The 20,650-nt window shown below is 48.8% G+C and overlaps 1 protein-coding gene and 1 long non-coding RNA gene across 2 annotated transcripts in view; one reads left to right on the top strand and one right to left on the bottom strand.

Annotated features, from left to right (window-relative positions):
- The window catches only part of LOC118583795, a 47,589-nt gene extending 43,332 nt beyond the window's left edge, over positions 1-4,257 (bottom strand). Inside the window, exon 1 of the long non-coding RNA XR_004944976.1 lies at positions 4,102-4,257. This is a non-coding gene — a long non-coding RNA (uncharacterized LOC118583795). The remainder of the gene's footprint in view (positions 1-4,101) is intronic.
- Positions 3,308-19,953, top strand: Sall1 (spalt like transcription factor 1). The gene is made up of 4 exons (XM_036187494.1): positions 3,308-3,452; positions 5,024-5,116; positions 13,809-17,245; positions 18,389-19,953. Exons 2-4 carry the CDS (start codon positions 5,041-5,043, stop codon positions 18,827-18,829), a joined length of 3,954 nt encoding a protein of 1,317 aa, XP_036043387.1. The 5' UTR covers positions 3,308-3,452; positions 5,024-5,040; the 3' UTR covers positions 18,830-19,953.
- Positions 19,954-20,650: the final 697 nt, after the last annotated feature.

Raw genomic sequence — 20,650 nt, 5'->3', positions numbered from 1 at the left:
GATTTTACTAAAAGGAAGCAAAGGTTTTCTTTTTATAAATTCGATTAGTCTTTTCCACTTTCTCTGCCTCGGGACATGTCCTCTGGGAGGAATTTTATACCCAAGCACCCCTTAGCGAGGCACTGTTGCCTGCGGGGAACTTAAGCGTAACCCGGAGGAGCATTTGCGGTCCCCTGCCCATTCCGTTTTTAAATGCCGGTATAGCTCTGCAGGGAGAAGAAGAGGAAGTTTGCCACGCACTAGTACTAAGGGATCCATTGCCCGCATGGAATCCTGCCTCCGCTGCGCGCGACTGAAGTTCCTTCCAGAGCCAGCACCTGGGCACCCTGTCTTCGCGCTGCAGGAACATGGGACTAGAGATGTCCTTGCAGGTGGACAGCGTCCGTTTCCTCACTCCCCCGCCCCTCGGCCTCTATTCTCTTCTCCACTTCTCCAGGAGTTGCCTGCTGGGCATAGCACACAGTTCGCTCTCCAAGGCCTCGGGTTCGAAGCTGCGTCAAGATCCGATGGGAGGTTAGGATTTGAACTACTGCAGTTAGCTTAAGAAAAGAGTCTGTGAAATTCCCAGGAAAGCGGAGTTCCAAGCTTGGAAAAAGGCCGAACCTATGGAATACTTTCCAAATTTGTCTTGTTTTATGTCATCACTACCGCCACCCCCAACCCCTAAATCCCGAAAAGAACCCTTAAGGTCAGGAGAACAAGCCACCTCAACCTAACTTCCCTGTTTTCCCCCACCTACACCCGGCAGGCATCTAGGCAAGAAAAACACAAATAAACCCCAGGTGGTTAATGGTGGTGCATCCAGGAGCCCTATCCCCCAAACACACACACACACACACACACACACACACACACACACACACACACCACACACACCCCAAGCTCAACACCCACTTGGTCCCACCCACCTCTGGGGAGGGGAGGGACCGGGAACCTGATCTCCAAGCTCCTGCCCTGAACGTTTCCCCATCAATAATGTTGATACCATCGACGTGCCTGCTCCCCGCCCCCTGGGCGCCGCTGCCGCCTTTTTGCCGCTTTTTGCCCGGCGCAGGAAAACGAAACCTCCTCTACTGCCCTTGTAGTCCCTGCCTGGGGCCCTGGGCTGTTGATTTCCGAAGCTGGGGCATAGGCAGCGTGCTTAGGGACCATCTTCAGTTCTGGAGTAGGGTGCTCAACCTGCACCAATGGAACCCGGAAGAGAGTCGGGGACTCACACAAGGCCTCGACCCAGGCCCCATCCCACACCCGGGTCAGACTGGGTCATGATTAGAAAACTTTACCGGCTGAAGAAACAGGCCTCAGAATGGAAGGCCTCATGCCACCACCCCTTCCTAAAACTGGAGCTTGAACAAAGATGCACCGAAACCCCTTCCTTGAGAACTCTGCTGTGGCAGCGGCCTTGGGCCACGGCCCTCGGGCCAGGCAGCTCAACTAGGACAAACTAGACATCTGGAAACTGAGGTGATAGAGTCGAAGGAACAGAGTCCCCCGCCCGCCAAAGGCAGTTTGCACAACTGCTAAGGGCCTCCCCAGGGTGCGTTTCGTCTTGGTCCGAGAGGTCGCGACCTCTGCGCAGCTGTCACTTCACTTCGGGCCACCCCCATTCCCTATTGGGTATCTGTCCCCAAATACCAGGCCTTTCTGAGGAACCTGCAAGCCACAAGCTCTTCGCCTTATTTCCCAGAAGCAGCCCCCATCCATGGTTGGGAGGGCGCGCCCCCATAGAGTGTTCTGGCCTGGAGGTGTGCTGAGCGGTCGGAGGGACCCCAGCTGTGGCACCTCACCGGCCTCCGCTTTCTCGACCCGTTCAAAAATAAAAATTAACCCCCACTCTATGTCCATTTTTATTGATTTAATTATGTCTTTGCTCCGCGGCACGCGGTGCCTTGCCAGCTTGCTGACACTTCGGCGACCGCACCAGCGAACCGCATAACTTGGGCGGGAGACAATGGCCTGTAATTGATGTATCGCCACCAACAATAAAGACCAATTCTCCTCTCCCGGCCATTCCAACCGTCCCCTTCCTCCCATCCCCCTCCTCCACCTCCCCTCATCTCTCTCCGGGCCAAAGGGAAAGAAAACAAACAAGAAATTAGCGGGGGATGCCGCTCGCAGAGCCAGGCGCCCGCCTCTACGTCGTCGAGGGCTCAAAAGAACGAAAAAAGTTATCAAAGTTTAGATACCACCAATTAATCCGTCTCTACTCGCCCATTTTTAATTAAACAGCGCGAAGCAGTTTTTGCGTTTTCATTCGTTTGTTGTATTGGGGGGGAGAGATTCCCCCCCACCCCTTAATCACACATAGAGCCGACAGCGAGCACGTGTGAAGCTTCTCCCCCGAGCTTCCCGAGAAGCACACTGTGAGAAGGGTTTGTGGGACCGCCAGCTCCACTGGGTTTCTAGTCACTGGACTGCCCGGAGGTAGGGACTTTCAAGAAGCCAAGAATGTTACCGACTGTTCACGACTACTCCAAACACCCGCAGATTCGGGGAAGAAAGGCTCCAGTGCGCCTGGAAGCGTCGGTGCACCCCGAAGGGTGCGCATTCGTGTGTTTTCAAGCGCGCAGATTTGCGGGGTGGGGGAAGAGTGCTAAATTTAAAAATGCTCAGGTCTGATCACGTTCCCGGGGGTTTGGGGCAAGCGAGCGGCACGCACCCCAGGAGCGCGCAAATCCATCTTTGCCGAGGGATCTCTTTAAATATTCAGTGAGAAATAATGGCATTTGAAACACCACCTATGGAAACATTATTATCTTCATTCTTCAACATCAGGCTCACTGATAGCTTCGTTTGTCTTTTTATCAAAATCTACAGTACTCCACAGAACCTGGAGAGAGGGAAAGAGCGAGGTGCGAGGGGGATAGCGGGAGACCAGGGAGACGCACGAGGGGTGGGTGAGCAAGGGCAAAACTAAGAAAAGGTAGGAAGAGTGAACAGGGAGAATGAAAGAAGGGAGAAGTTATACCAAGAAAGAATAAAGTCGGCAGATGGAAAAGATACTTTCAACTAGCACACAAAAAATTAAGGGAAAAAGAAAAAAATCGGAGAATTAAAAAAAAAAAAAAGGCCATTTAAGAGAATGCGATATGGGTCCTGAATTCTGAAGCTCTGCTGCGAAGGCTGGTGCCCACTTCGTGCGAGCCGACTGTGGCACGATCCAGACTCAAAGGCGCTCCAGAATTGGGGCGTCCTTATGAGCCCTCTCCTCTCCCGATCGCGAGATAGGGCAAGGATTGTGTATCTGCACCCCTCCCCCGCCTCCACCCCCATTACTCAGCCGAAGTTTAGTTACTTTAGTCCTTCGAGCGCAGGACTTCGGGAACCTCGGCGAGCGGAAACCCCGAGGCGGGAGGAGATCTAGGCTAAACCGAGGACCAAGCCTCGGATTCGCGGGCGACTCAGCCCGGAAGAGGGAGTGCAGGGCCCGGATTCCGGGGTCCCGTGCGCGGGTAAGGGAGACTGTTACCCAGCTCTGGGAGATGGAAATAGAGCGAAAAGTTTGGGCGCCGCGCGTGGCAAGTGTCGGAAAAGTGAAGGCGAGCTGCGGCGTGGCTAGGGGCAGCGGACAGGACCCCCTCCTTTCTCACTCACTCATGGCTCAGGAAAGCCACCTCGTCGCAGACGAGGCGGCTAGGGTAGGGAGTAGTGGGGTCCCGGGTAGAGGCGGTGCCTAGGGTCCGACTCCGCAGGCCGGCGGCACGCTGCCTAGCACAGGATTAGCGGCGCCCCTCCCCTCCCTCCCGTCGAAGCTGAACTCGGAGCCTAGGCAGGTCGGTGCTCTCCACCCGCCCGGGGCTTAGCGGCGCCACGGTGGCCGCCGCCTCCCCGCGGAGTGACGCGCCCTGCAGCCAACCGGGGCGGCCGGGGGGAGGTTCGGGAGGGGTCCTAGGCGGAGCCGAGCCGCCCCCTTATCCCACGGGCTCGGGGCGCTTCTCCCGAAAACTTCAGCCTTAATTGTCCCGGGAATGTCCAAGGTAGAGAAAGGGAGCTAAGGAGCCAGCCAGAGGCTGGAGGAGCGCAGCTCCCAGGCAGGGAGAGGATGGGGTGGCGAGAAAGCTGCCCCTCCCCCCAGGCCCCAAATCCATCACGTTCCCAAACCTTTCCTGGGTCCTCTTCTCCGCACCCCCGCGAGCCCGGGATCCTGGGAATGGAGAACTCTGGGCGAAGAATCTCCGAGCCAGGCGGCGGGCAGGCGGGAGGGAGGCCCGGCAGCAGGAGGCGGACCGGCGTGGGGCTGGCTCTTTCCCACTCGCTTTTTTTTTTTTTTTTTTTTTTTTTTACGAGGGTGGGGGTGGGCTGCTTTCTGGTAGCTCTTAAAGAAACGAAGGAACACTCACGAAACGGGACGCCCTCCCCACCCCCAATCCCGCCACGGGACTCCCTCCCCCCGCGGGCCGGCACGCAGCGCGGGAGTTGGGAAGTTCGCCGCGCGCCCGCAGCCTGGGTCCCCAGCCCCCCGCCGCCGTCCCCCGCCCCCCCTCCCCGCGGCCCTGCTCCGCTGGGCTCCGGGGCGGGCATGCTAATTCGGGTCGGCCCAGCCCGGGATGGAGGGCGGGGGAGGGGGGAGGGGACCGAGCGGGGGGCGCCGGCCGGGGCGCCGGGCGCGCAGTGGCGAGGAGGCAGGCCCCCGGCGGCCGGGCCGTGGAGTCCCGGGCGGTCGCCAAGAGGGTTAACCCAGAGTCGGGCGGCGCGGCGCGCAGAGCCAGCCCCGCGGCCGGCTTATTGGGCCAGCGCGCGGAGAGACAGGGGTCTGCAGCAAATCACGAACTAATTGATTAAGGCGAGCGGGTTTGAATAGCGCTGGCCCGGTGCCAATCGCCTTTCAAAGAGCCCCTCTATGATTAATCGCAATGCATTATTGATAATCATAATTATAGCAGGACACATGCGCGCTGTGCCCGGGGCCGGGGAGCCGGGGAGGGGGCGGGCGGGCCGGCGGGCGGGGGGAGCCGCCGCCGCCGCCGCTCGATTTCCGTAATTTTGAGAAGATTTTTTTTAGTAATTTTTTATTCTGCCCCAGCTGATGTTTGAGCCAGCATGTCGCGGAGGAAGCAAGCGAAGCCTCAACATTTCCAATCCGACCCCGAAGTGGCCTCGCTCCCCCGGCGAGATGGTGAGTGCTCCGGCCCGCGCCGCGGACACACAGACACACGCACTCACACGCACACTCGGACCCACGCACACGCGGCGGGCCCCGCGCCCACCGCCGCTCTCGCCTTCTGCACTCGGCGCGTCTGATTTTATTTCATGCTTCCTCGATTTCATTTTGCCGGGCTGGGTTTCCCCCTGCCCCGGGAGAGCCAGCCCATCCCGGCTGGAGCTTTCCGGAGTTCCGTGTCCTCGGCTGGGCGGAGCAGGGTCGGCCGGCCTCTCCCCGCGCCACCGCCGGTCCGAGGAGCCCGGGCCACAACCCGGTCGCCCCAGGGGCGATCGCTCGGCAGAGGCCGGCCGTGGCTGCCCACGCGAGGTCCCTCGTGCTCCCCTCGCGGCACCCGGGTCCCTCGGCTGGGCCTCTGTCGCCTGGGCCTCTCAGCCCATCCCCGCCGCCAGCGTTAAAGAAGTTTACTTAGTGCGGGTGGCTGGACGCCGAGCGCGTGGGGAGCTCGCTGCACCCCCTCCCCATCTCTCGTTTCCACTCGGCTAGCGTGCGAAATGTGGAGCCTTTGGGGGTTTCGACCCGTGAGAAGCAGGGGCTGGGGTGGAGGAGTGGCTGCCGAGGTCGCGGCCAGAGTGTGCTGCCAGTGGCTCTAGGACTGGGCTTTGGGACCGGGAAGTGTCGCGGTCCGGCTTTCCAAGTTTATCCCCCACACAGTTTCTCCCAACATTTGCACTCAGAATCCCTCAAATTCGGGCTTGGGTGTGTGCTCCCCACTATTGAGGAGTCCCATCCTTCCGGACTGGTCCTGGAAAGGGTCGTTCGTTGGACACTCTCTCGGGTCTGGGGGTTAGCCCACCAGACCCCTGAAGCAAGCAGGCGACGAAGGCAGGGTCCAGAAGGGAATGGGCAAGTCGGGAAAAGTTTGCGTGAGGGAACTATGGCCTAGAGTAGGAGACACCCGGGCAGGGAACCGGGGCTACCGAGGGAAGACCCCTCCGACCCCAGCGTGACCGGAGCTGTTTCAGGACAGAGTTTCCGAGCTCCCAGGCCGGAGCCTCCGCCCGCTTCCCGGGCCACCCGGCGCAGTGCCCGACTCTGCTGCGTGGGTCCACGGCTACTGCTGCCCCTCGGGATCCTCAATCCCGGGAGGCGTTGCTGGGTGTAGAGGTGGGAACTACACCCCAGCGGAGTTCCGAATCGTGACCTGGGATCCTCACCTCTGCCCACTCGGCTTTGCGGACGGCTGAGTCCCACATCGCAGGCTCCTTCCCCAGAGGCCTGACTAGCAGCTCTGGGTGCAGGGACGCGCAGGCAGAGCCCCAGCGAGAAGGGTCCAGCGCTTCCTTCCTCCCCGCTGTTGGGAGAGGGCAGTCCTGGCTTGAGATACCTGGACATTTTTCGGGAGACCAAAGACCCATTAAGACAACTGTTTGCCCAGCACTTTTTGAAGCTTGAAGCCCTATCAGTGTCTGCTTCTCTCGGTTCTTCGGAAAGATCCCTTGAAACACACCCGGCTTCCCACCCCAAAAGAACCGGTTCGAGGGTAAACCAGATGAGATTAGCCAAGGCCGCAGCGACCACTCGGACTATTTTGTGTGGTTTCTCAGCTAGTTTCTTAGGCCTCCTGCCGCCCCCACACCAATCTTCCTTAAAGTTTCTGAGGAGGCTTTTTTTTTTTTTTTTTTTTTTTTTTTTTGCACTAGAATGCTGTTGAAGTTAACAATTTGCATACGAAAAACCCAACTAGGGAGGAGAAAGGGATTTTTTATTTTGTAAATTTGTACTGATTGTTTACATTTTCCATGCAAAATTTTCAAAAACAACAACCACCACGTCGGGCGTTCGAAGAAATGATGCCTGCTAGTTCTCCGCTTTGAGTCTGGATCTGGAATTTTTAATAGTTAAGGCTTCTCATAAAGCGATAGCATTAAAGGAGTTCACTACCTCTTACTATTATTATTTATTAGTACAATTTTTTTTAGTTTATTTGAGCTTTGAGGTAAGTTAATTAAGGAACTGAATCAAGTTTCCTTTCTTTCTCTTTCTTCTTTTTCACTTAATTTCTCCTTTTTTCTTCCTAAAAGCTAGTTCATTGTCCACAAAGCAGTGATTATTCTGAGCACCCTAGGAAACACCCCACCCCGGCCCTTTTCTCACTCCCTCCTTTTCTTCAGTAGTAATAGTTTTAGGTTATGACTGTTTTTACATGGTTGAACAATAAGTTTGGAAAAGTTGCCTAGAGGGTAGGTTTGTAATAGGGTTACAGGATTTAGTGTGCTGTAGTGGTACTCCTACACGAGAACCCTCCCCACCAGCTGAAGGTCAGGAGGGCCTCCCATAACCCCCTGTTCTTTTCATTCGGGAACAGTTGTGAGATAGATAGAAATGGAAGTTCATGACATAGCTCAACTTTGCTTTAAAAAGCGAGTCCAACAGTCTCACTCCACTTACCTGCATAGAGCATGCGCTTGAGAAGGTGCTGCCCAGACATTTGATATTTTCACTTTGGAAAGCAATCCCCGACTCGGATGCCAGCCTTCCTTTTTCTCTATCACAAGAGGGTCTTGCTGTAGCAAGGGAAATACCTGATATTACCAAAGTGCAGCCCGTTTATGCCCTTCTCCCATGTTGTCCCTCAAAACGGTCTGACTCCTACCCAGAACAAAAGCTAGAAAAGTTTGCAGAGCCAGCCACAGTGGCCCTGAAGCAAACATTCCCCTGTTAGGTTATATGTCCTACTTCATGTATGTGTAGTATATGTTGTGTTTGAATCTTACAAAGAAAGCCATGCCGTGCTAAGCAGCCATTCCAACAGCTTTATTTGAGGTTTTGGAAGTTTTAGGGTTTTTGTGTGTTTTAATTTTGTTTATTTTTTTTTTTAAGGGTTATTTAGTTGATCTTAGAATGTTGATAGTTTATTCTACTTGGGTATTTTTTTTTCTGTTTCTTATGAAACCAGGATTATAGTAAGTAGGATTCATATCTTAAAAGATATTCAACAAGTCTTAAGTTACTTGTACAATGATAACTGGCCTTGGAAAGATTTATTTACCAAGATAGATAATTCTTAGAAAATAGAATGTGTGAATCTAATGATTTAAAATGTTACTTTTCTGTGAGTTTGGATTTCCAGTGTGTGTGTGTGTGTGTGTGTGTGTGTGTGTGTGTGTGTGTTCACTTCTTTTGGTGATGGTTTCAATATTCTTGCAGCTACTTGGAAGTCCCATTCTGACTTGATTCGTTTAAGTATTTTTATTGTTCAGCTTTTTTAAGGAAAGGATGATATTGGAAGAAAATTAAAACATCAGAAATTGGAGATAAAACATTGACTCTCTTAAGAAGTATCCTGAAAACCCCTGTTACTCATATTAATAAAGAAATTGTGTTATTTACCAAAGTAATTTACTCATTGTAAGCAGCTTAATGGCCACACATTGATTTCTGGGCCCAAAAGGTTAGGGAGAACTATAATGAATTGCTTTAAAAAAAAAAAAAAATCTGACACCTGCAAGATAAGGCAGTTGGAAAGAATTCATGTTTAATCAAGCCTATTTTAAGTTTGGTGGATATGGAAGATTTTGGATGATAAAAAATGAACTGCTTTTTTGTTTTCTTTTGTTTTGTTTTGTTTTGAGATTTGCTTCAGGCTGCAGATACTCTCTAAAATGTAGAAAACAAACACACAGCAAAGCCGGATCAGGCAGGAGATAAAATGTGTGAAGGTGGCTTTTTGGTATGGAGCATTTGGTGGTGTAGTTTACATCCAGTGTCTGCAATGGCTCATGGGCACAAGTACCAAATTATAGGGTGCTCTTTGGGAAGCACTTTCTTTTCTCCACATTTGGAGGCTTCAAGTTGTCTTTTTACCAACAGTCTCCTTCAGAAGGCAAAAGCTCACATTTTTCTGCTTGAGAATCTGGAGGGTGGTGGGGGAAGGGACTCAGACAGGTTCCAGGTTTCCGAACTTAGCCAAGCTCAGTGTGTAGTAACCAGAAAATCGAAATTCTTCTACAGCTGAAACATGGTTTTTCTAATACAGTCCCTAGTGAGGAAAGCCTATGTTCCAAAATACTCTTACAGGATAGAGAAGAGACTATTAACCTAAGACTTGACACCCCTCCCCCCACCAATGGAAAGAGTTTGTGCCAGGGTTTAGAAAACCTGTGTGCATAGAGCTGTTCTAACCTTGGCCGGCCTCCTCCCATGCAGAGGTGACAAGGTCCAGATCATAATATGTCCCTCAGTGTCTTCCCAGTGACCCCCAATTTGAGCCTTGCTAGTCACTTAGCAGGAAGTTAGTAGTTTATTTTAGTTTCTCCTTATCAGCTTGGCTTCTTTTCCTAACCTTATTCCCCTGCCACCCCCAGATGCCAGACCCCCAGAGGGGAAGATTGACAGGTAGTTCCCATAGCTCAGCTTCACCCTCCAACAGCAGGATTTAGTTTCTTGTGACTTCGCCAATGTTTGTGTAGCAGCGTTTAGATCTCGCCTTAAGGAGTCTCTCTTTTACGCGTCACTGGAATAGGAAAGCCACAAAGCAGTTTTTGAACAAACGCTTGCAGTTGGGACCCCATCTAGTGTTCAGTTTGATTCATCCGTGGGGAAGACGTTTTCCCCTTTTATTTATTGTGAGCAAGAGGTGGGCCGGGAGCAGTGCTTTCAAAGGAGTATCTTGTCTATGTTATTTTTCCAGAGATTTCTCCTGTATCCTTTCACAGAATCGGGGCCGGCACTGTAAACTTGAAGGAGGCCAGTTAGTTTGTCATTTGGTTGCATACTGCATAAAGGAAACTTCAGACATTACTGAAAATATGCACAGCACATGTTGTGTTTACAGTTTTTCTGGAACCTTAAGTTGGACATTCTCTATCTTAAAAAAATAAGAAAATATATAGAATCACTCAATCAAATATGTGTGTGATCACCTTTGCAAGGAGGTCCATGGGAAGGAACAGCCTGTTAAAATTAGGGGCCCCACTCCACCATTGTTTGAATTCTATTAAGAAATGCTAATGTGGTCTTAAGGTAAAGTAGAGTGGAGGGTCTTTCTAAAGAGCTCCAAAAAAGAAAACTAAATCTGGTAGAGACTGGTGGTTGTTTTCCTTTTCTTCCTTTCCTGCTTGGCTAAACCTTTCTGTACCAGGCATAGTTTTATTTTTGTTTTCTGAGTAGACAGATAGGCTGCAACACTTCAGTTTTTTCCTTCCGAGTCTGCTGTGTTTGGTTCAGAGGATGAGAAAGTGACAAATTTGAATTGGGTACCTAAATAGCTCACCAAGAGCTTAAACATCTGGAGTTTCAGTGTCGATTTGGTAACAATTTGGTACACATCTCTTTCCTTCAAAAAAAGAACAGAAATAATAAGCATCTTTTTCTGTTTGCTGAGAAAAAAAAAAAAAAAAAGGCTCTTGCTTCGTTAATGTTCCCACCTGACTGGAATTACAAAATTAATGTGAATGCAAAATCCTTCAAAAAGGATCCAGAATGCGATTTTCACTACAATAAGGGGAACGAGGCAACTAACTGTAGTTACTATAATGAGGTCACCAGTTGCTATCCTGTCTAATAGATTATTGAGAGATACAAGATAACAGAGGATAGGATGAGAAAAAAATGAATTAGAACACAGGGGTGTGTGTGTGTACGTGTGTGTGTGCGCACGCGCGCACATCTGCCTGTCTATTATCTAATTGCAACTTAAAGTATTCCTTTTAGCAGTTGGGGCTAAAGATTCATGCTGGTTTCCTGGCCTGTCTTCTTTCTCTTGAAGCTGCTTCACTGGAGAACTGTGTTCACAATGCAGATGTGTTTAAAGTTAGGCATTTGAGAGTGTAGCAACACCTGCTTCGGAAGTGAGTCAAAAGAGATACCAGAATTTGGGGCGTGGGGGCAGCATGTTCATAAACATCAGGAAATTAAATTAGTTGATTGAACAGTGAGATTGAATGTCAGCTTACTAAATTATGAAAATCAAAGCTCACATCTGGGCAACTTTTAGACAGGGGCTGTCTCTGAAGCAAGCAGGCATTTATTTTGAAGCATCTCTGTTCTCTATCCTGTTAGCATAATCCTAAATATAAAAATGTTCAGGTTGAAAAACTTAAAAATTCTCCAGTGAGTCTTGAAGCTACACTAATGCAGAATCCCAGTGCAGGGAGATAATAATCCATTAAGCCCTCCAAAGTAACCTCCTCTTATTTTTTTCTATATGTTATGAGAATATCAGATGCTTGCAAGTTATAAAGAATTAAAATGTCCTTTAACCGTGAGCACAGATGTGCTAAATATTTGAAGCAACCACATTGTAATGTGTACAATTGATGAAGTCAGTTTTCTGACGTCCCTTGCTGGTTATTTAGTTCTGAATCTGTCATTATTTGTCTAAGCCCAGCTGACCAAGCAAAACTGTGTTTTAAAGTGGCTTTATGTTTTGATAAATGTGAGCTGGTTGAAAAGTATTTTCCACTGAATGCAGAGCTTAATAGAACATGCTGACATAATAGTTTTAATGCATTTTGTTGAAAATGTGTGAACAAACAGAATAGCTTTTGTTCCTTCATAATTGGCTGTAAAAGTAGATGGAAACATAACCATTACATATGGAAATGTGCAAAGAGAAAGAAATAACATTTCTGTTGAATATATTAGGAATTGCATTTCCAGTTTAAAATAAGCATCTGAAATGGATGCATCATTTAAAATCAGTTGTCAAAATACAAAGCTTTAAACAGAATTTTTGTCACATCATTTTTGTCCCAAGTGAAGCAGTATAACTTTAGCAAATTTCATTTAATATTTTGTTTGTATTATTTCAAGGCAGGAGGAGAGACAGAAAGTGCTTAAAACAGCACCTTCAGTGTGCATGGGAATCTGGTGCCAATTAGGATGATTAAACATTAAATTAAAACTGGATCATTATCGGTATTTTCTGCTACAACTGCGATTTGTTTGGTGTTGTTAATGCATTTTGCACTATAACCCTGTGTAGACTTAAAGATGGGGATTAGGAAAGCTGGCTTATTAAGTATAACTTAGCTACTAAAATAACTCTCCCAGTGAGGAGAGCATGCATATGTGCGGCATGCCTTACCAGGGGCCCTAATGGACTTCCGCATCACTCCAGGCAGATAGGGTTAAGGAATTTTCACAAGTGACTGTTTAGGTGTTAATTGTATTTTCTGAAATGCAAAACTCTTCAAGCTTGTTAGATGCTTAATCCAAAAAGGTAACCTCTGGCTCTTTGGAGTAGACTCTGAGTTGACTGGGAGGGGGAGGGGGGTGAACAGCATTTTGATTTTACATGTATTCATATCTGCAATTACTTTTTTTTTTTCCTCTTGCAAGTTTTCTAGAAGATTCAATTTGGAAGTCATGGAAACTACCTATTATCTGATTCAGCTTTGTAGAAAAGCATGCAGGGAGGTAATCCTTGAATTAAACAGTTTTTTTCACAGCCTTTGGAGATGACCACACACCATTTGTACAACAGAAGTTGGTGTTCCCCATGCTGAGCAAACATGGGAACGCCATCCTGTCTTTGAATAGGATGTTAGCTTGGAGTTGGAGATTTTGGTGTTTAATTTACAAATGGATCTTAGTGAGAAGACATCTGAGCAACCAGTGAAGACAAACAAGAAATCTGGGGATGTATATATATCAAATATATGTATATGAAAGGGTTTGATACGATCTGTTAAACAATTGATAACAATAAGAAACAGAGTTGTTGGTTTGTTTTTTTTTTAAGACATTCAGGCAAAAATTGGCAAACTGTCCTTCAAGCACGATTCCTTAAAGATGGGAGTACTTCTCACCATATTCTTCTTCCATTAGTGTTTAGTAGAACTATAGGTGCCATGGCGATTTTATAGACAGAACGACCACTTTTGAGGAGGTATTTAGAAGAGTGCCACTTGGGGAACAATAGCGTATGTTCTTTGGCTAGGAGAATGATCGCCAGGGTTCATTCCTGAATTTGAAAACTGAATGTGTGGGGCGTGATACATAGGTACCAGACAAGCCTGTGAAGGATTATGTTCCTGTGTTCTCATTGCATATGTGTGTGTGTGTGTGTGTGTGTGTGTGTGTGTGTGTGTGTGTGTTTTGCTTTCTCTTTTGAAGTCAAAATGGGTCTGTTAGTGATGTCACTGAACTGTGCTTGTCATTGCTCAGCCTGGGCTCAGGTTCCAGGCAAGGGCTTGAGGTGATTCTGGAGTCGGTCCCCAGCTAGGTGATATGCATTTTTTCCCCTTGTCAACAACTGATTGGAACTTGAATGACTACAAATTAGTTTAGTGACAGAACAAACTGTCACAGATGTCTTTGCATCAGTTGAAAATGAATAAGGTTGACAGAAACTCAAGAGCCTAATAAGTCCTCAGCCTGCTTGAGGGACCCTCTCCCGGCAAGTAGACAATCAGTGTATAAAATATTGGAAATCAATATTTCACTATGGAATTTCATTATGTACCAATGTCCTCCTTTCATGGGAGTTTATATTTTGATGAATTATCCGAAGGCCATAACTATCCAAGATGCCAGCTGGATAGGAATCCCTCAACAACTCAGGTAACACAACCTAGCTTTCAGGGGCTCTATTTGGAGTTTTGCAGATAGGAAGCATTTATGACCCTTACTCTCTTTTTCAAATCATTGCTAACAACCTGTGCTGGCTTCATTTTAATCCTGCACCTTTTGATGTTTATAGGGGACACAGAGAAGGTTCAACCAAGTCGCCCCACTAAGAGCAAGGATGCCCATGTCTGTGGCCGGTGCTGCGCTGAATTCTTTGAATTATCAGATCTTCTGCTCCACAAAAAGAACTGCAGTAAGAATCAATTAGTTCTGATCGTCAGTGAAAGTCCAGCCTCCCCACCCAAAACCTTCCCTCCTGACCCGTCTCTCAATAATCCTGATGAGCAAACGAAAGACGCCGTGAACAAAACAGACCAAGAAGATTGCAGCAACCTTTTAGAACACAAGGGACTTGACAGGGAAGAGTCCATGGAGGTGGAGGCCACAGTTGCTACCACCAGCAGCAGCAGCAGCAACAGCAGCAGCGATACATTGAGCAGCATCACCAACAGCACCACCCCAAGCTGCCACGGCGGCTCCTCCACGGGTACCTCAGCGATCACAACCTCTCTACCTCAACTCGGGGACCTGACAACACTGGGCAACTTCTCGGTGATCAACAGCAACGTCATCATCGAGAATCTCCAGAGCACCAAGGTGGCAGTGGCCCAGTTCTCCCAGGAAGCGAGGTGTGGGGGGGCCTCCGGAGGCAAGCTGGCCATCCCAGCCCTCATGGAACAGCTCCTAGCCCTGCAGCAGCAGCAGATCCACCAGCTGCAACTCATTGAGCAGATTCGTCACCAAATACTGCTGTTGGCTTCTCAGAACGCAGACCTGCCAACATCTCCTAGCCCTTCTCAAGGTACTTTACGAACATCTGCCAACCCCTTGTCCACACTAAGTTCCCATTTATCTCAGCAGCTGGCGGCGGCAGCTGGATTAGCGCAGAGCCTGGCTAGCCAATCTGCCAGCATCAGCGGTGTGAAACAGCTCCCCCCAGTCCAGCTACCTCAGAACAGCTCCGGCACCATCGTCCCGCCCAGTAGTGGCACTTCTCCCAACATGAGCCTAGTGACGGCCGCCGTTCCCACCCCGTCCTCAGACAAAGTGGCTTCCAGCGCTGGTGCCCCCCATGTCAGCTCCCCGGCAGTCTCTGTGTCATCGCCACCAGCATTCGCAATAAGCAGTCTGTTAAGTCCTGCATCTAACCCACTTCTACCTCAGCCGACCCCGGCTAACGCTGTTTTCCCCAGCCCTTTGCCCAACGTTGCGACAACTGCAGAAGATTTAAACTCCCTGTCTGCCTTGGCTCAGCAAAGGAAAAGCAAGCCACCAAATGTCACTGCCTTTGAAGCAAAGAGTACTGCAGATGAGGCATTCTTTAAACACAAGTGCAGGTTCTGTGCGAAGGTCTTTGGGAGCGACAGTGCCTTGCAGATTCACTTGCGCTCCCATACTGGAGAGAGGCCATTCAAGTGCAACATCTGTGGGAACAGGTTCTCTACCAAGGGGAACCTGAAGGTCCACTTCCAGCGCCACAAAGAGAAGTACCCCCACATCCAGATGAACCCCTACCCTGTACCAGAGCACTTGGACAATATCCCCACGAGCACCGGCATCCCCTACGGCATGTCCATCCCCCCGGAGAAGCCAGTCACCAGCTGGCTAGACACCAAGCCAGTCCTGCCCACTCTGACCACTTCCGTTGGACTTCCGTTACCCCCAACGCTCCCAAGCCTCACACCCTTCATCAAGACGGAAGAGCCAGCCCCCATCCCTATTAGTCATTCTGCTGCCAGCCCCCAGGGCTCAGTCAAAAGCGACTCTGGGGCCCCTGATTTGGCCACAAGAAACCCAGGTGGGCTCCCAGAGGAAGCCGAAGGGTCTGTTGTGCCACCCTTCAGTGGAAGGAGTGAAGAGACTGGGGTGACCACTGGCTCGGTCCCAACAGTGGGCAGCAGTACACTGGGCTCCCCAGTGGCTGACTGTGGCCCAGCAGGGGCCACCTTCACCAACCCTCTGTTGCCACTCATGTCTGAGAAGTTCAAGGCCAAGTTTCCTTTTGGGGGACTCTTAGATTCAGCCCAGGCCTCGGAGACATCCAAGCTGCAGCAACTGGTAGAGAACATTGACAAGAAAGCCACTGACCCCAACGAGTGTGTCATCTGCCACCGGGTTCTCAGCTGCCAGAGCGCCTTGAAAATGCACTACCGGACGCACACTGGGGAGAGGCCCTTCAAGTGTAAGATCTGTGGCCGGGCTTTCACCACTAAAGGGAACCTTAAGACCCACTACAGTGTCCACCGGGCCATGCCCCCACTCAGAGTCCAGCATTCCTGCCCAATCTGCCAGAAGAAGTTCACAAACGCGGTGGTCCTTCAGCAGCACATCCGGATGCACATGGGAGGCCAGATCCCTAATACCCCAGTCCCTGACAACTACCCCGAGTCCATGGAGTCTGACACGGGCTCCTTTGATGAGAAAAATTTTGATGACTTAGACAACTTCTCGGATGAGAACATGGAAGATTGTCCTGAGGGCAGCATCCCGGATACACCCAAGTCAGCTGACGCGTCCCAAGACAGCCTGTCATCTTCGCCTCTGCCCCTTGAGATCTCGAGCATCGCTGCTTTGGAAAATCAAATGAAGATGATCAATGCTGGCCTTGCAGAGCAGCTGCAGGCCAGCCTAAAGTCAGTGGAGAATGGGTCCGTGGAAGGGGATGTGCTGACCAATGACTCGTCCTCAGTGGGTGGCGATATGGAGAGCCAGAGTGCCGGCAGCCCTGCAGTCTCAGAGTCTACCTCTTCCATGCAGGCTCTGTCCCCATCCAACAGCACCCAAGAATTTCACAAGTCGCCCAGCGCTGAGGAGAAGCCACAGAGAGTGGGGCCTGGCGAGTTTGCCAATGGTCTGTCTCCCACCCCAGTGAATGGGGGTGCTTTGGACTTGACCTCTGGTCATGCAGAGAAAATCATCAAAGAAGATGCTCTGGGAATCCTCTTCCCTTTCCGAGACCGGGGTAAATTTAAAAACACTGCTTGCGACATTTGTGGTAAAACCTTTGCTTGTCAGAGTGCCTTGGACATTCACTACAGAAGTCATACCAAAGAGAGACCGTTCATTTGCACAGTTTGCAATCGTGGCTTTTCCACAAAGGGTAATTTGAAGCAGCACATGTTGACACATCAGATGCGAGATCTGCCGTCGCAGCTCTTTGAGCCCAGTCCCAACCTCGGCCCCAATCAGAACTCTGCGGTGATTCCCGCCAACTCATTGTCATCTCTCATCAAAACGGAGGTCAACGGCTTTGTGCACGTTTCTCCTCAGGACAGCAAGGATGCCCCCACTAGTCAAGTCCCTTCGGGGACTCTGTCATCCACTTCAACATCCCCAGTTCTGCTCCCAGCTCTGCCCCGGAGAACTCCCAAACAGCACTATTGTAACACATGTGGTAAAACCTTCTCCTCCTCGAGTGCCCTGCAGATCCACGAGAGAACTCACACTGGAGAGAAACCCTTTGCTTGCACTATCTGTGGAAGAGCATTCACAACAAAAGGCAATCTGAAGGTACCTGCTCTGCCTGCACCCCACCACCCACCAGCCCTTTCTCATGCCCTTGATTGATGATAGTGCATGTGCATGCTCCTGGAGCCCTCAGCTGCATAGTCGGGGAGAAGGTTCTGGAAAGGGGACCTGCTGCAGGCAGCTGACAGGGGTGGAGGGGGGATATGATGTGAAGGAGCCTTATTAGGTCGGAATCATGGCAGGGACAAGGGCAGCCTGTAGCTTGCTTCATGTCACCACGCCTTGAATAATTTGGTACCTAAGCAAAGTAGCAGCCCCTCTCTGCTGTCTCGCTAAGTGCACCAAATGAATGGCTTTACCTACCAAATCAGACAGCCTGGCGTTGCCATGGGGTATTGATTAAAGACCTCCATGTGGCCTGCGTACTGCCCGTATCACTTAATAATTACGGCTCTCTTTGGCGTATGCAGCTATTTTTCATAACTGCAGGCTAGCATGGTTTGTTTTTCTAGAAACAGTAACATCACTCCTCTGCTAATGGGCATTATGATAATTGATTACACAACATTTCCTACTGATATGTGTTGGAAATAAAGCAAATATGCTCGTTCTAGAGCAACAGTTGAGCACTCTCGCTGTGTACATTTTTCTGTTGACAGAGTATTTCTCCGGAGGTTGCTGCCAGAAATGTGGAATGAATAATTACTTTCTGGTTTTTCTTTTCTCTGTGCAGGCCCTCCAATGGGCAATCAGTGAGGGCTACTTTCTTCCCATCTGAAAAGGACATTTACAGGGTAAAGGGTGTCAGATACAATACTTACCACTGCAATGAGAGTGGACATAACAATTCTAACCCTGAAAGGCTCTATCTGCGACTGCCTGCCTTGCTTGAGGCCATTATAAGCTAAATACGGGTAATAAAAAAAAAAAGAGTAAGTAAGGCTTCTTTGCCCAGGAAGAGGAGAGCCAGCCCAGGGCTGCAGAGAGTGAACACATTATTACTAGATCTTGGGAGTGGATGGTTCCTCGTATCTTTCTCCCTGTCTGTCGTGTAATAAGAAGAGACATTTAGACCGCTTGCTATGTCGAGTGTTGGGATATGAATTGAGACAGATTCAGCTATTAAGCTTCTGGCTCTCTCTCTCTCTCTCTTTTCTTCTCTCTCTTCCCCAACCCACATCACAGGTCCACATGGGCACACACATGTGGAACAGCACCCCTGCCCGCCGGGGCCGGCGGCTCTCCGTGGATGGCCCCATGACATTTCTAGGAGGCAATCCTGTCAAGTTCCCAGAAATGTTCCAGAAGGATCTGGCGGCGAGGTCAGGAAGTGGGGATGCGTCCAGTTTTTGGAACCAGTACACAGCAGCATTGTCCAACGGGTTGGCCATGAAGACCAACGAGATCTCTGTCATTCAGAATGGTGGCATCCCTCCAATCCCTGGAAGCCTGGGCAGCGGAAGCAGCTCACCTATCAGCGGGCTGACAGGGAACGTGGAAAAGCTGGGGAATTCTGAACCTGGTGCTCCTCTGGCTGGCCTGGAGAAAATGGCGAGCAGCGAGAATGGAACCAACTTCCGATTCACCCGCTTCGTGGAGGACAGCAAAGAGATAGTCACCAGCTAAAGCTGCCAGAGCATTTCCCCTCAGAATGCCGCCCGAGGTTGCCTCCCACCCCAGCCAGCCCCTTACCTTCTGGCCCCTGGGACTATGAACTACATTATGAAGACATTCTTTTGTACTTTGTTCAACCTCTAGAGTTCTAAGAAAGCTTATTTATTAGTGCTATAACCTTGCTTTGCAAACAGAATGCAAGCATTAACTTTGGTCTTCTGTATTTTGGACTAAATACTAATGGACTAGAGTGCTGTAAGCTTGCTGTAACATTTATGGCAATCGCAAGTTGCCCTGCTAGGCGTCTTAATCTGGCATTAACTTATTTTCTATATCCAGTTTACTATGAATCTGGTGTTGATGCAATGCCTCCGTGATGCGTTAGATCCCTAATAAAGTCTGTATATAAATGTACACTTTGATCCTGCTGGGAACTTTTATCAGCAAACACATTGTCGAATCTTTCCAAACAGATTTAAGGGAAGGACTTTAAGTACAGGCTGAACATTTGAAAGGTTTGGGTTTTTTGTTTGCTTGTTTGTTGTTCGGTTTTGGTTTTGTTTCATTTTTATTCTAAACTTCAACCTGCTTTTTTTGGTTATTTTATAGAGTTAACCATTTCCGTTTTGAACTGCTATATGTATTGTGCTTTTTACTTGAGATGTCTTCAATGTTAATAAGTTTCTGTACAGTAATAAGCACGCAGAATTCTTTAGAGGGGAAAAAACACAAATGTTTTGGTAGTTGAAACTGAGACGTAGCATTTTTGCCTTGTAGGGTATATTCACAGTAGAAAACGTGTGCTGGAATTTCACAATGCTGCTAACGAAAGCATCTTGAACAAGCTTCAGTGGAGAAATGTAGATGCTCTTGTATATACAATAAGAAATATCACTTTCATTAAAATGTACATATGTTCCTTACAAGAGCAAATGCTTCTTGATTGAGAGCAGGTATAGTGTTGGTTTATTTTGTATTAGGTATGGAAAGAAAAAAATGGACTGTTACATGCACTTTCTTGGAAAGTTAAAAGGGGGGATTCCAATTTCTTTAACATTTAATACTTACTAACAACAGAGATACTGTAATTTTACTCAAGTAATCAAATACATTTTTTTTTGCAACAGATAAAACAACATACCGTGTCTGTGTTTTTAGAGTGCATTTCTATTTAGCCCGATCCCTAAAGGTAGTTTAACATTTCCCCAGGTAGTTGTAAATTGCGTGTGTAAGCGAGTATCTCCTCTAAATAAGAAATAGTAAAAGGCCTACCAGGAACTGGCCAGCATGAGCCTGCATTTTGTTTTGATTTGGACCTTTTTTTTTTTTTTTCCTGTTTCCTTGTTTGTTTTTGTTTACTTGGCTTGCTTGCTTTTGAGATCTGGCGATCTACCTATTTCTCCAATATCCATTTCTTGTTTGGGAATGTATATTACTTTCCACCTTTCTCCCATTCCACTTCCCAAGAGAGGGGGGAAAAATAAGCTGTGGTTGGAGACCTCATCCTGACAGGTAAGTTCCCTCCAACATGATCTGTGGACTTAGATTTCAACCTTAACTATTCTAGTTCCATTTCACTTGATTCTGTGGCCTGTTTTTTCAGGCAGCTGAGAGTTGCATTACTAGAGAATTCCCCATGCAGCAGGGTTATATAACCTGACTCAAACTGGGCCTCAACCCAGGTCAACATTTTCTTTATTTAATTAGTCTTTTAGGCATTTAAAAGCACATGCATATTTAAAATGAAAAAAGTATAATTCGGATCTGTAGGAACAACTTGAAACATTTCACCATCCAAGTTCACCTGAGTTCTGTCTGTCTTTTGTTCTGGGG

The sequence above is a fragment of the Onychomys torridus genome, chromosome 5, assembly GCF_903995425.1.
Source record: "Onychomys torridus chromosome 5, mOncTor1.1, whole genome shotgun sequence".
Taxonomy (NCBI): domain Eukaryota; kingdom Metazoa; phylum Chordata; class Mammalia; order Rodentia; family Cricetidae; genus Onychomys; species Onychomys torridus.
Note: the sequence above shows the minus strand (reverse complement) of the source record. Positions and strands in the feature narration are given on the sequence as shown.

Bases quoted from the DNA above. Each gene is read 5' to 3' on its own strand.
- Sall1 (XM_036187494.1), top strand. From the start codon at position 5,041: ATGTCGCGGAGGAAGCAAGCGAAGCCTCAACATTTCCAATCCGACCCC. The intron at 5,117-13,808 runs GTGAGTGCTCCG...TGATGTTTATAG, and splicing joins CTCGCTCCCCCGGCGAGATG to GGGACACAGAGAAGGTTCAA. The intron at 17,246-18,388 runs GTACCTGCTCTG...CCCACATCACAG, and splicing joins CAACAAAAGGCAATCTGAAG to GTCCACATGGGCACACACAT.